General features: G+C 39.8%; 1 protein-coding gene across 1 annotated transcript in view; it reads right to left on the bottom strand.

Annotated features, from left to right (window-relative positions):
• Positions 1-642: 642 nt before the first annotated feature.
• Positions 643-16,458, bottom strand: part of st6galnac5a (ST6 (alpha-N-acetyl-neuraminyl-2,3-beta-galactosyl-1,3)-N-acetylgalactosaminide alpha-2,6-sialyltransferase 5a) — a 50,573-nt gene continuing 34,757 nt past the window's right edge. The window contains exons 4-5 of the mRNA XM_044019157.1: positions 8,615-8,722; positions 643-995 (exon numbers count right to left, since the gene is read on the bottom strand). Of these exons, the coding sequence (XP_043875092.1) occupies positions 737-995; positions 8,615-8,722 (367 nt within the window). The 3' untranslated portion in view covers positions 643-736. The remainder of the gene's footprint in view (positions 996-8,614; positions 8,723-16,458) is intronic.

The following is a 16,458-nucleotide window of genomic DNA, read 5'->3' as shown; positions in this document are numbered from 1 at the left end:
CACACACACACACACACAAGACCAAATGCTCAGCAAACGTCACACTCTTCCCTTTTCAGCCAAAAAATACTGCTTTGCAAAGTTTGACTTGGGTGACACTTTGGCAAGCGCACAATGTGCATTTCTGAGAGGCAGCATAAATGTAAGTCGGGGAGTTGATTTATACAACTGCTTTTGAAGGAGGCTGAGCCTTTGTTGCATGACACAGGAGTCTAAGGATCCTCCAGCACTACACTGTTGGATTAAGGGCATTGTAATGGTATTTTTCTTTCAGGGAGCTGTAAGCAGTGAATCCTTTTCAGAGCCTTTATCCAATAAAGGCTTTGCGCAAAGCCCAAACTCATGATTCCTCTGTGGTAAACACACCCCCACATGCATACGCACACGCACACACATTCACACAAACACATGCACAAAGACGAGGAGGATCCACAGTAAGACACTGCATGCACTGAGAGCAGATTGTGTGATGATAACCTCACTTTACAAGGTTTTCAAAAAGGGATGTACAACGCTGAACTTGTTCGCCTGGTTAAACAAAACACACTGCTGGAGCTGCAGTGACGGAGCTGGAGAAATGTTCATAACTAATGTCCAGCAGGATCAACAAGACTCAGACTTCATTTACTTTAACTATTTTTCTTTCCTACTTCATCCTCTCTGTAAGGTTCCAGTCCTCAGTCCTCAGTCCACGTGTGAATCCCTTAAGCATTTTTTTTTCACTTTCCATCACTGGTCACGTCTTCTGCAGTACTAAAGGTGCCGCCGTAACCGCTCCCTTCAGTGTCCGGTTGGCTGGAAGCGGTGGGGGACTCCAGTCCGGCTGGTAGAAGTGGATGTCAAATGTCCGTGCCCAGTTGGCAAAGACCCGCTTCTCTGTGATGAAGCGGTGGTGGCTGCCCCGCCGTCCACGCTCGTGGGAGATGTACATGGCACACTCATCTGGACCACGAGGCTCGTAGTAGTGGTAGGGGACAGAGTGGTGCTGAGGCTCCCTGCAGTGGTGGAGAGGGGACATGAGAGACAGTTGACATTTAAAAAAACACTTTGAGTCGCCTAAGGCTAATGTGACACCAAGGAGTGCTTTTCATTCTGTGATGAGCTACGCTCGGGGATGGAGTAGCTGATCTGCATTTGTTTGTCTTTGCAGGGTGTGCACAGCCAAATTTAAACATTTAAATATATCATCTTAAAGTGGAAGTCCATGATTTTTTAAGCTGGATCCTATATTTATAAATGTGGAAATGTAAATGACTAGCACTTACAAAAACATTTAGCATTGGCCCAGATTGTTTCAGCCAGCAGCCGCGACACAGGAGCTTTGGGGTGTGACGTACTCCTATGGAGCAACTATGACATTATTCTATGCTCTGTCCACTTAAAGTGCTTGTTTTCACCAACATATGGCTCATATTGTCACTCAACCTTTTGAGAGTTGCAGCAGTAAATGTGAGTGAGAGCGAGCGGGTGGAAATCCATCAACATGGTGATTCACGCATTGTGTAGCGGCTGAGGTTTCATCCATGGACACACCTCAACCACCAGCACTCTTGACAACATATGTATTCTTCCTCTAGAGTCACAGGACACACAGTCACACCACCAGTTTCCAGAGCTTTGTGTCCTTACAGCAGTGAGTTTTCTCTCCTCTGTTGCCACGTACACTCGCTCAAATAAATAGGGACTGCCATCGAATTCAAAACGCTCATAAGCAACATATTCCACCATAATTGGATATTTATTCATAAATTCTCTAAGAATAACAATTTGAGCCATTTATTGGCAAAAGAAAGAACACACAACGTAGAACTTCACAGCTCCCCCAAAGGATTAAATTGTAGCCATCATTGCTGTGAGTCGTGGACGCTGACCGAACAGATCCTCTGGACCAACTCTAAACGTTTTTGTAAGCACCAACGGTTGAAAAATCACAGAATGCCCTTTTAAGACCAAAGTCAAATAAGGTTTGTTTGTGCAATAGTAATAACAAAAGGAAAATGTAGCCTTGGGCTTGTTGAAAGGGGAGCCATTATGAAATCTAATGTTCTACACGGGACACCCTTCAATCATGTCAACGACCTCAGTCACAGTAGGAAGTTGATGTAAACCTCACAGTTACACAGCTGCCTTCTTTCAGAGACTTGTATAAGCATGTAGTTCTTTATGTTAGCTTTTTTTATGGAGAAAAGAATTATGATAAGGCACAGGTATATATTATGTACATACATGCAAACGTAAACAAAAAGAAGGAAACATGTAGTTACATATACACGGTACACAATCTATGCTCGTGCTTATACATGTTCATCTGAACATAATCTTCATCCACATCGAGAGGAAAAAAAGAAAGAACTACTTTAATCTATTTAAGTGGATAAATAAATAATCCACAGTTTATCCAGTTTTAAATATTACAGTTCTTGGTTTCTGTTTCTTTTTTTTAGTTTAGTTTGGTTTTATTTGCTCATATAAAACTGCCTACACATAATAAATATCCTTAAATTAAAAAGGCTCAGATTCAGTCCAACTGTTCCAATATTCATAGTTGTACCGGCTGTCTGAAAATGCCAGTAAAGACCTCTGTGATTGCTACATGCACTCTGCATAAAAATACAGCAGCTCTTTTAAAATGATGATAACAAGCTAAATACATTCACTTATCTCACATCTTAAAGCTGTTTTGTTGAAAACTAATACATTCTGGAGATTTCACATTATCTGGTAAGCCGTTGCAGAAATTAGCCCCCCCACACTGAAAGGATTTAGATGCCAAAAGTGCCATATCTTTGAATTGTGTTTATGCTGAGTATTAGCGTATGAGCCCAGGGACAGTCACGGGGTTGGCTTTATCAGATTTGTTCCAGAGCCTCACAACAACACAAACTTTAGCAAAAGAGGATAACATTAGACATTAGACACTTTAAGTACCTTAACGGTACAATAAAACATCAAAAACAGATATGTAGACACTTGTATGGATGGCTTTACCACTTTATCCTCCACGTAAAGGTCGTGGTACACCCTGGACACGTTGCCAGTCCATCACAGGGACACATAGAGACAATTAACCATCCACTCTCACACCTACGGTCAATTTAGAGTGTCCAATTTGCCTAAATCTCCAAATCTGCATGTTTCTATGTTGCTATGTTTACATGGACACATTTAGAATATTAACGTGATAGGAATACAATAAATACTATCTGAACACATTAGTCCAATATGGGAGCAAATAAACTGATTTGCAGGCTCCACCTTATCACTTCAAAATAAATCACTAGGACTGTATGTTGGTAAGCTGGACAGCGTTTTTAGGCACTTTTTTTTTTCTTCTTCTTCCAACTACTTTTGTTGTTCATTCAGTTCTCACTGAGACTTCTATTCACACACTTCTCCAAAGATTTACGTGCAGCGATTGTATGTAATGGTTCATATTGGAGAAGATTCAAAAGATTTCACTTGCCATTCATACAAGCACGATTACTGTATGAATGCCTGGAAATAGTTGTGCAGGTCTCTCGTGTCAGCAGTGTAAAAGGAAAAGTGTTCAGAACACACAATAAATAAGGAAACAAAGAAATGACTAGTAAATACTATGAAAATACAATCAAATAAAATACTGTATTGTACAATTGTATTACAGTTGTATTGCACTTGATCAATATATCTGATCCACACATGCTCTTGGTCAAATATTCAGTCAGTGCCATCATTAAGATGATATTTTATTGCACAAGACTCTTTTTTACACCAATGCAAACTTCAGCGTTTATAGTACAACTGCGGTAACTTGAGATACTGGGCCACCTGGATGAAATTTGAAGAATGTCACTTGGTAATCTGTGAGAAGTCAGTAAAAGCACATTGTCATTCATGGAAGTAAAATATTCCAAAATGTGTTTCCTTAAAATGAGGGCAGTTTCAAAAATAGCAACACACGGCAGCAGCTTAACAGCATGGAAAACTATTCCTTTGAAGCTCGGACAGAAAAAAGCAAGAAGGTGAAAGAAAAGTAAGGAATGAGAAGGAGTTGCATCAAAAGTGATATTTTATCCAGATATCTCAGATTAAAAAATTACAGCAAGATTATAAATGTACTGAATATTTATTAATGTTCTGTCTTCGATGTCAATGAAGCATATTTGACTTAAGGGTTAGAGAGAGAGGGAGATGGATTTTTGAATTAAACATACATCTTCATTTGTTATGAGAACTTCATCTTTATCATTCATTCGTGGATTCATAATATCCGTCAACATGTACTGAAATATTAAAACCAAGAAATTTCCTCTTCATTACCACCGAGATTTAATCCGAGACGAGCGCCGGAAGAATAATAAAAGAAAAATCAATAATCCGAATCAATCAAGAATCAGGTATGAAGATAAAACAAAGACGGGACGTTTTACAGTTTGTTCTCTTCTATTGAGAAATCTAATAAGATTTGTTCGCCGTCCAATAAAATCATCCAATTAAAGTGTTTGCTGAGATGGATGAGACGTGAGCTGTAATTTAAACCATTAAACTCGGCTAATGAGGCAGGAGCCTTCGTCGCTAAGAGCAAGATGGAGAACGGATAAAGTATCCCAAGGTTCTTTGCATTTTGGTTACATCAAATATAAAAATATACTGCGCACGCACACACACACACACACACAAAATGTCTGGTCATGTTTAAAAATGAGGGAGCAACCGTGGAAAGATATATAAAATTTAAAATGATCATGCAAATCATATGTCCTGCATGTCTACACCACCTACTCTGCTGAATTAAGTCAAGAAACAGCCGTCCACACGAGTTCAGATAAGTTTTATCGAATGTAATGATAAGAAAAAAGTGGTTATTTCATACATAAACATCATGTAACCTAACATGGTCATTTATTTTGCAGGTACATGGCCCATGGTCAAACAAACAATTTTCAAAATCACTCAATATGATTTGTTGAATGTGTCTAACCTGGAGGCTGCTATATATTGTTAGTATTTATAGAGCGTTGTCAGTTCTCAACACCAAATCCAATCAGATTGGATGAATGAAATAGCCTCACGCCAACTGTGCAACTCCGGCTCGTTTCCATACTCATTTACATGACAACCATCAGAAGTGAGATCGGGGTCGGCATGACCAGAAGCACATATCTTTTTTAAGAAGTACTGCCAAAGATTTGCACTGTAGCAGTAGCAGTAACTAGCCTACTTTATACTCTGCGTCCTGAATGTGTCCTCCGCTCAGATCACAAAAACCACAGTCAGAGGTGGTTTGTTGATGCATGAGGCCACGTCCTTCAGCACGCATGAGCACAATCTGTCCTCCCAACACTCACGCAGTTACCTGCACACACGGACAGTGGACACATCTGCTCAGGCAGAATTCTGCCCACGTGAACAGACGTGACGTCTCAGGAACGTGAGGTCCAATCCCATGTGGTCACAGGAAATGCATTTGGGACTCATTTTAATCCCAGTTGTTAAGGTGTACTTAACGTGTGATTGGTTCTCTCAGGACAGACATTAATATTAGGTCTGAACAGAGCCAGTGTGTCCCTCTGTAAGACATTTAACCCAAATTGCTCCTGGCAGATGTGCCAGCACTGTATGAATGAGTGTGTTAGAAAGAGCTCTGAATATAGATGTGCACAATGACTGTGTGTGTGAATAGGTGAACTAAGAAAGTGCAAAATAAATACAAACCATTTACCATATGGAAGAAATAACCCAAGATGACCTCCCCATCTCTGAAATGCTCCACTGATATTGACCTACATAAATAAAATCCTCTTCTTCCTTCAGCTTCTCCCTGGCGGTTGCCACAGTGGATCTTCCATCTTGTCCTATCCCTCGTGTCCTCTTCTGCTATACCAAATGCCCTCTTGTCCTCCTCTACAACATCCATGAACCTTCTCTGTGGTCGTCCTCTTTCAGCTCCATCTCTAACAGACCAAACATCTGCACCTTGCCTCTCTCTTACTTTATTTCCAAACCGTTCAGCCTGAGCTGTCCCTCGAATGTGCTCATTTCTAATCCTGTCCATCCTGGTCACTCCGAGCGTAAAACCGCAGCATCTTCAGCTCGGACACTTCCACCTCCATCTCCTGTCTTTTTGACAGTGCCGCTGTCTAAAGCCATACATCATAGCCGAGTCTTACTTGCGTCTTGTCAACCTTCCCTTTTCACTTTTTACTGCTATCCTTCTGTCACATCACCCTCCTCCTCTTCTTCACCTCTCTTGTGCACTGTCCATTACTTTGGATGGTTTGACCCCCAGGTATTTAAACTCATCCGCTCTCACTACCTCTACAGCTGGCGGGCATCTTCACTGTACCACCTGTCTCACTGACAGCTATTCTCTCTTGCTCCTACTAACCTTCACTGCTCTTCTCTCCCGTGCAGAGCTCCACCTCTTCAGGCTCTCTTCCACCTGTCCCCTCCTCTCACTGCAGATTACAATATCATCTGCAAACAACATCCACTGAGACGTCATCTGTCAACCTGTCCATCACCAGTGCAAACAAACACTGTATTGCATTAATTGTGCAACCCTCCATTTTCCTTTTTATTAAGGTTGTTTTTCAGCGTAGTGCAGTCAGTGCCAAATCTTAAACAGAGAGTAAATGTACACACAGCTGCTCAGTAGACGAGCCAAGGAGCGCCATTTCTTTAGGTCTCTCTTAGATCATTTGATTAACATTATGCTGAAGGGTAATTATGGCATAAATTGATCAATAATGCCAAACATATGTTGCCTACTCCAACTTTAAGGGCCCACTCCACTTATGTTACACAAATTAAATGTAAAATCAACAGAGACGTGAGTAAGCGACACCAAATTGTGATTAATTGAGGTGAATTTGAACACACCCAGGAGGCAACAGGTGAAGATAATATGTAGCAATAATGAGCCGGTGCTCGGTCACTTTACTGAAAAAAAAAAAGAGGAAGAAATGATGGAATAGCTAAGTAACAAGAGGAAGAGAGGAGGATTGATTTGTTCAGGAGTTTAATCTGCATCATCTCATCACTTCAGAATAGAAATGTGGAATATTCTGATTTGCTCTGTTGTGCAAAGGCCTCAAATCAGTGCTTTAATAGCTTTAAAACCAAGGCAATCAGTTATGTCATGGAAAGTTAACTTTTGCCAATGGCAGTTTTTAACGGAGGCAGTTGCACAAATGCAAAGCGATCAATTACTACTGCTTGAGTGCATGATTAAGTAAATTGGCATGCATTTGCTCTGAGAAATGTAGAAATTATTAGAGTGGTTACGTGACTTTAATTGTGAGTTGTGACACTATTGTGAGCTATCGTTTGTCATCTGACTCGAAAGAATGAGCAATCAGAATACAAGTTAACATCATTTTAGTTACAGTATGGTTAATATGACATTATCCCTCATTTATTCGCCTTCCACTTCAGACTTGATTACTGTGAAATCTGCACTTACATACTAAATAATCCAGACTATTACAGACTAACAAAAATCTTATTTCAGATACAACAATGAAAAGCAACTTCTTTAAATATAATATGTGTGTACAGTATGTGTGTGTCCTTTGCAGCCCTTTTTTAGCTGATTTTACTTACGACAAAATTCAGATCAGATAATCACAATGGTGCTCAAAGTGTGAAGAGACGGGAGGGAAGGTTAGAGAGCTCTTTAAATTTCAATTGTTTCAAAATAGAGAGTGACCAGCTGACCTGATTCACCTTCTAGACTAAGATATGCATACACATAACATATTAAATTTAGGGGTTACAAATTCAACACACTCGGACTGGAACTAGTAGAAGTAATTGTACTAGTACAAGTTAGTACAAGTAGAAGTGGAACTCGTCGACAGGCTACTAGGCTTGGAATGTTTGTATACAATGAAAGGGTCTATATGGACCTGATGTCTTATTTTATTTGTATTTTCTAATTATTTGGAGTTTGACAAAAAAAAACACAGCATCTGTTCAAGTTTGTTTAAACAATAAATGACTCTATAAAGCCACTTTTTGTTATATATCAATCTGCCGTAATAATGAATTTAAATGAAAACACATCAAGTTAGGTGAGATTAAAAAAGAGATTGATTAGATGAATTAATTACAGAGCATAATTAATCGCTTGACAGTACTAATTAAATTTACATTTATTTTATTTTGCTTATTTTTAAGTTTTATTTTAAATGAAATTGAGTGTGAAAGTTTAACATAATTGTGAGAGGCCATGATGATGACACTTTAAAAATCAAAGTCCAAAAAACCCCCAAAAACCTGAAACACAAACAGGAAGTGGGTGTCTACTTCCTGCCATCCAGAAACATCTTTGCTTCCTTCTGCAGTCTGTGGACACCACTTGTTATTCTTGACATTTTAATGACTTATTTTTTTAAAGCATTAACCAACAGATGTGCCAGTTTTCTTGTTCTTCTCCTTCAGTAAATGTTGATGCAGCGCCGCCTCAGGCGAGGAGGGGAATACGTTATTCAAAAGTTGTTGTTTTTTTTATCAATCTTTCAATATCAAATGATTCTGTACAAAATTGAAGCAACTACCAAACAGCTCTGCGTTAAAAAGAACTTTTTGATGAGCTTGTGATGCTGTTTTACATTCAGCTCCGCTGTCTCACCTGCAGAAGTCAGGGGCAACCATGCCATACACGTTGATCCTGTCGCACAGCTCCAGAGCGATGGTCATCGTGAACCAGCCGGTGCTCAGCCAGGAGTTTGATATCCTCCTGCAGAAAAGAAAACAAAGACGGATTAGACGGATTTCACGTGTGGGAGAACATACGGATGAAGACGGTGGCGTGGTTGATTTTCGTGAGACCGATAATCAGAAAATCTGCGCCTGAGTAAAGACTTCTTGAAACCCTGAGTTCGATTTTCCTGGCTGCCAGGTCATTCATAATTCCCTCACATCGTCATTAAAATACAGGTCCATCCTACATATCGACGGATACAAATGAACCCTGTCAAATAATCAAACCCTTCATCACAAAATAGCCTTGCTTGTAGTGGTGCACTTTGTTAAGCAATGAAATCAGCAGTAAACACAGTTTTCTTACAACTCTCAACAACTACCATCACAGTGGTGCGTTTCATAGAGTTCTTGCCAAATGAAAAAAAAACAGTCTGACTGTATTTTTAACAATCCTTTGTTGGATTTGAACAGAACAGCCACAGAAATCCTTGGTTTTCAGTGAGAGGGAACTGAAAAAGAACTGAAACTTTGGACAGTGAAATAATTATTTCCTGTTGAACATGACCTCGAATATTTTGGGACGAGAACTTTCTGAAAAGTTTACATTCAAATTGCAGCGTATAGTTTATGAAGAATAGTGTGTGTATAGTGACTGTCCCATTCAGTGCCAGTAGTCAAAATATCGATTTGGTGATATGTCGTCCGTCCTTCATCGATACGCCAGGGCAAATACTGATACTTTAATTAACAAATGTAAACAGTCTCTCGTGGTGGCACCGCTCAGGTGAGCGAGGGAAGCTTAGGGGAAGTTACCTGGCCGAAGAAGAGGGAGTTTCCAGCAGGATAATAGTGGAGAAAGCTACGTTAAGAGATGCTCCATCCACTCTGTTGTGAATAAACAGAGAAATCCTGCACTTTTAACTTTCCACGGACGTTTTGTTTTCTTCAGTGAGACAGATATCGCGATGTATCGCGATGTATCGCTATGTGATTGTCTTGCAATATATTGATTATCACAAAATCATTGCATCGTTGCCTAGATGGCTTGGATATAGTTTGTTTGGTTTACAAATATGGACAATTGCTTTTCTGGACATGCAGAGGAAGCAGATGCACTAATGCCACTGATGTTACAATATAAAATATCTATCGTCTTTTTTTTAGTGAACATTTTAAAGTGAAAAACAAATCTGGAATGGCTGGAAAGATGCAAGTGAACACTTGTGGCACTCGGACTGTATATTGGCAAGCTAGACAGCATTTTTATGTTGTTTACCTGAAATATTAATAATAGTCTCAACCACAGTTCTTCTGATAATGCAAATTGACATTGTTTAACTTATCCAGGGAGCGTTGAATCACTTTTTGCAGTAATATCCACCATGTAGAGAGAGATCTGGTCTTGTTTCCATGCGTACAGTGTGAAAATGTCCCAACAAGGGCCGAAGTCCCAGGTTTACAATGCAAAATTCAGCAGGGACAGATTTGAATCCATCTGCTGAATCAGGCACAGTCGTGCATCTTGTTATTATTCTCCCTCTGCTGCACAGCTGAGCCTCATCTCGACTGGGATCATGACTGGTAACCAGCGGATGCATTCACGCATCAGTTATCAGGTGCATTTTTAAGATGAGACGGCGATGTTGCAAGTTTAATACACGTAACCTCGGCAACCTTTATTAGAATCGCTCCAGCGGGGTCGTTTGCTTGTAAAGATTGTTATAATGCAACAAGGATTAATGGGAGAAAAAAAAAATCTTTGTGAAGGAGGAAAATAAAATCAATAATGCACAGTCATTATGTTACATTAACTTTCTTGTTTAATAATTTAAAAAGTAGCGCTGCCACTGGCTGTTTCCTAACGCCAGTAATTCGCTACCACATTAATTCAGATGCATTAGCATTAGTTTGACCAGAAATAAAGGTTGGTGGTGACATAGAAAAATAATACTATTATGAAGATATAAGCTATCTAATTCTGTAATTTTATACATGCATTTTTAAATGTGTGTATCAGAGCTAGGCCCCACGGTTAGCATAGTGATTAGCACTCCTGCTACAGTTCAAAAAACATGCAGATTTGGGGATTAGGCAAATTGGAGATTTTTTACGGAGCCCCAGACATGACATGGGAAAAAAATTAGGTATAATGTGCACATGATTGGGAATGAGTTACAAAGATATTCTCAAAATCCTGGCATTGCATAGAATCATCAATAAGAGCCGAATAATAAGAGCCAGGTTACTTTACAGGTAGCAACGTAACCCCGCCTCAGCCTCACTGAATGCATGTGTGATACAAAATCCTGTCGCTGTAACTCATTCTCAACCTAAAATAAAACTCAATCACAATATCTCTGTCCATACCAAAGCTTCAGCCCTCTTTGCTCGCTTTACCTTTTGCAGAGTGAATGGTTGTTTGTCTCTATGTGTCCCTGTGATGGACTGGCAACCTGTCCAGAGTGGGATTGGCACCAGCACCTCCTGTGACCCTCATGTAGAGGATAAAGTGGTAGAAGATGTATGCACGGATGTATTCACAAATTTCACGATGCTGTGACTAAGAATGCAAACATTAAATCCCAACCAATGCGTTAGACAATTTTATTTTATTTCTTAACAAGTGTTCAAACTCTCACCCTGCCGTCTCCACAAAGCACACTCACAACACCCACACTGGCCGACGCTTTAACTCAGAGAAACAAAACCCAGGCTTGACGAGAAAAGTCTTGACGGGAACAAGCAGACAGTCACGTCGACACCCCGCTCGCCTCCAATTGATGAGGGTGACACATTTGGAGTGGAAGGTTTACCTGGCTGTTTGAAAGTGTGCTCAGGCTTCCTCTCTCCTATTTCATCACACACACACACACACAGAACAGTGCAGCGGGGGGAAAAGAAAGAAGCCTTTTTAGCATTTTTCTGTCTCCTGTTTGGGGATTGGTGAAATTGGGGCAGATTTCCAGACTGTTGAAAGGGTTTTAGTGATAATGAAGGAAATATTTTTCCATGTTGTGTTGGTAGGGAATGTGCTCACTTCTCTATTTGTATTTTATTCAGGCTAGTGCTGTAGTGCACACTGTGTCTAACCATTTGCTCCAAAGTAAAAGTCATGGAGGGACATTTTTATTTGTATTACTTTGGTGTAGAGTATTTTTGCTTATTCCAAAACAGATGAATGAATGAATATCTTTATTTCGGTTACATTCATATAAAATAACACAAAAGTGCCAATAACAGAAAAAAGGAATAGGCTGAAGTACATGGCTTATTTTTGCCTGACCTGTACAATACAAGGAAAAACCAACAAAATCAGAAACGTACACAAAACATTGCACTTACAGTTCTCGTAATGGACAATCAATCAATTTCAATTTGCATTTTCAAACTACTTTTGAACCCCAAAAGAGTTTTACACAATTTCAATTCATCATTGAGTTCATTCCATAACTTTATCCCCAAAACACACGCCTGTATTTAATATTTGTTCTCACTTTGATAGTTTCAGACATAAATAATCCTAAATGTAAATGATCATTTCCTTCTCGCTCTCTATAATTTTTTAGACTATACAATGTCTAGAAATTGTAACATGAAAATTAGTGGATTCCAGATATCCAACTTTATTAGGGCCTGAGCATGAATTCATGCCAGGAATGAGCGAACTCATCTGAGCGCGTTTTACCTTATTGACGTAAAGAACGCTCCAACTTGTACTAGTTTACTATCCTAATTTCTCTTTTCTGAAGTTTAATTATAGGATCAACGTTTGTTTTATAAGTGTTTCCCCATGCCATGTGACTGCACATAAATGTATAACTGTCATTTCCACAGATACGTGACTGTAAAGTAGATGACGTAGAATATTTATAAAGTTATATAAACAAACAGAAAAGCAAAAACAACACAGTTAAAAAAAATTCTGCACACACTTTGATTCAATCAGAACTAGACGAAGGTTTTTATCCATTTTATGTCCATCTGTTCTGGTTCTGACTCTGTCAATCACACACACACACACACACACACACACAAAGCAAATTGGAAAATATTCAACATTTAGAGCACAGCATTTTCTCATCAAGCAATCAGTGGTAGCTGCGTGGAGGTCTTAGCGAGGAGGCGCGCAGCTCATCTCACATAAGAAGTCGTCTTCATTTCCTTGTTTATGAACATGCTGGTGAATAATGTGATGTGAAATGTCAAGCACTGAGCTTCAATGGCTATCTTTTAAAAGGAGGGAAAACACGCTGCGAGGAGGATGACAGATGGAACACTGCTATTCCCTAATCCCTGTGTTTGAACAGTTTGGTGACGCAAGTTTAGAAAAATGACCCATTTAATGAGTAGTTTAAAGTGTTTCTGATCATTTAGTTTTGATTATTTTTATTCAAACATCAAAAGTGAATACAAATAAGTGACTCAAAGTATTTGGTCTGGAAAAATACATCGAATTTAAATCTATTAAAGAGTGCGCATGAAAAAAGACCACAGATAGTAACAATAATCATAATCAATTAAATGGACATGGGGGCGGGGTCACACGGTGCCATGGCTAGCATTGTTGCCTCACAGCAAAAAGGTAATCTGTAATTTGGTGCATGCGCAGAACACCAAGTCCGACAATGAAATCGGACTATGAATTGTATTATTTAGGTATATTAGTCCAACTAAGACTAGCTCGATTTAGTCAGACTAAGGTGACATTAAGGTAACCAAACTATTGTCTTAATCCAACTAAAATCAGACAAGTAACTACAGCGAGACCCTTGCCTAAAATATATAAAAATAAATATGAAATGCTTATTTCAAAGGAAATCCATGTTATTCTTTTATGTATAAAGCAGTTATTCACTTAAACATGCATACTTATCGGCGCTATATTCAATTTCTGACAATAAATCCTCCTAAATGTGACGCACTGGACCATTAGTTGTATAGATCTACTCCTGTGTTGTCATCATGTGTATTATAATGGTTGTCATACACCTGTTGAGAGGTAAAGCTCATATGAACGTGTGATTAGGTGAAACACGCGTGTTGCATGATATTCATTGCTCTCAGGGACGTGAAGCTGATGCACATTAATGCATTCATCCTGCACTGGAAACAGATGTTTATACCTGACATGTTTAACCCCAGTGCTCAATGTTTGTTTGTTTGCTTGTTTGTTTTTTAATTGTAAGAAAATACCTTCACTTTGTCCAAGCCCGTGTTTAGCCGTTTGAGCAGCATTGTCTGATCACAGCTCCCGCTCCTGTTGCATCACTTTTGTTTTGCATTCCTCAGGGGTGGAAACAGCAGGAATAAAGGTGCCTTTCTTTCCCTTGTTTGAAATCTCTTTCTTAGCACCTCTACCAGAGTTCATGTATTCATGTCTTCTCAGAAATTTCTTCTCCATCTGCGGCAGAATTTCTTCTCTACATTTTGTGTTCGGGTTTTTGTTTCCTTTCACGGATGAAGGCAATACCAAAGGTTTATCTTATCTTCAAAAATAATAATAAAATAAAAACCAAGCAGACCTTTGCTTTCATGTTATGAACGTAAAAAGAAAACAAACTGTGGAAAAGGGAAAAGAAACACCTTTGGTCTGCATATTCTGATTTTACTTGTCGTCTTTTCAGATCATTTCAAGATCAGTTTTCGGAAACATTTGCACCCACTAGTTGTGCATCACTGAGATAAACATTGATGGTGCCAGTTCTCCATAAAAAGAGCTCCTTTCAAACATGGTATATACTGCATTTATGCTTATATCATGTATAATTGTATTTCTCTAATTGGTCCTCACAGATCTGATGTTGTCTATTTTGCTTCTGGCACATGTCACACGTTTGTCTTGTCTTGCATCATGACATTTCGGCACAGGTTTGTCCACCTCTGAAAACAGCAGAGGTCTTATCAGCCATGATGAGTGGAAATATGTGCAGGGGTGTGCATGACCTTTTAAGGCTACTTTTACTTTGCAAAAGTAGAAAAGAAGAAGTAGAGAACAGAATTCCCTTGTGGTATTTTCTTACTCAAAAAGCAACTGTACACAGTAAGGCCTGTGGTGAAAGATCATGTTCACTGTACTTGTACTTTTGCTGTGAGATGTGCAAGCCTCCCGCCAAATAGATGCAAGGTCTATTCTCAAGAAGAGACGCAGCCAGCGTGAACAGTCTCATTAGCTAATATGTGCCTAAATGATAAGAGAGATGCGGCCATAACGCCACACACACACACACAGTGTGAAACTGGCCCACTCTGGAACCAGTTGATCACTGATCTGTCAAGAAACAATCCTGAAGAGATACACATACACTGAAGTTTGCGTCTCTCTTTGGGGCAAACTCATGCTGGGAGCATTTTCTTTCAAAAACCAAGTGTGACATCACCCACTGGTTCATGTGCTGCTGTTCTAAAGCCTCGAGGTTTTGTATTTTGCCAGCGCAATGTTGTTTTATGAAAACAGAAGTGAACAATTTGGATGAGTGGGGATGGGCCTGACTCAGAGCCCACAACCTATCTCTCAGGCTGAGCTCGGCCACCCTGTGGAGGAAACTCATTTCTGCTGCCTGTATGCACAATGTCATTCTTTCGGTCATTACCTAAATTGAGAGCTTGGCTTTCTGGCTTAACTCCAGATTGGTTGCGCGTCCACATCACTGCAGATGTTGCCATTTCGTCCTTTCATCCGTACCCTAAGATACTTTAACTCCTCCACTTGATGCAGGACATCTCCCCCGGCCCGGAGGTGGACAATCCACCCTTTTGACCTCAGATTTTGAGGTGCTGATCTTCATCCCAACAGCTTCCCACTCTGCTGTGAACCTCCCCAGCAAGAGCTGAAGGTCGTAGTTCGATGAAGCTAAGAGGACCGAGATGAGAACCTCCTCGACAAAGGGCCGACTTACTGCCAGCTAAGCGAACCAGACTCCAGTCCTTTAGTGCAGGAACTGAACGGCCCTTAGCGAGGGGCCATGACTGACCCTTGTGTACAATCACTGACCCCTGCAACTATGCACCTGTTGGACAGCACTAGTTGTCAATCACATGCTCTTGCTGTCCAAATTGACATCATGCTGTTTGTGAAACTAACCATTGAGACCATTAACTCTTCAGGACTCAAACCTGAAAATCAGCTACGAGAAGCATCATCTGCATAAATACGATGCATCTGACATAGCCGTTGTCAGATGCCGTTCCAGCCATCACATCAGTGAGGTTAGAGTGATGTACATGTGCTCAATAATTTAATAGGCTTATGGCACCGAAGGGATGTTATAAAAATTGAAATTGCCCTTGATAGGAGAAAAGGCTCCCTCCCCTGCTGTAAAGCCATTTAATCCTGGGAGACCCTGCTGAGGGTTCTCTTTTCATTTTTTTGACCTTTTCTGATTCATTCAACACATCCTTTTCTTTTTTCCAGGACGGATAAAGCTTAGGCTTGTATTTTAAAAAGGTTTCTTCTTAACAGCAGGTCAACTTGCTGTTTAAGGGATAAACCACGTGATTAAAAATATATATATATATTTTTCTCAATAGCATATCAGGCCTACATTTTCTTCCAGAAAGCTTGACCACAACTCTGTCCACATGTAATGTATCCAGGATAAAACCCAGTGTACCACAGTAGAGCTGTTAGTGATTATCATAAAACATTACAGAAACATAAAGAGCTAAACAGAAGTAAAATGTTTCAAAAGCTAATTGGCCTTTAATCACCAGCTGAACAATTTAACACGATGATGCAGAAGAAGTTCTTCCATTGCTGCTCCACTGCCGTGA

The sequence above is a fragment of the Solea senegalensis genome, linkage group LG1 (assembly GCF_019176455.1).
Source record: "Solea senegalensis isolate Sse05_10M linkage group LG1, IFAPA_SoseM_1, whole genome shotgun sequence".
NCBI classification, from domain to species: Eukaryota; Metazoa; Chordata; class Actinopteri; order Pleuronectiformes; family Soleidae; genus Solea; species Solea senegalensis.
This window is presented reverse-complemented; position numbering and strand designations above follow the sequence as displayed.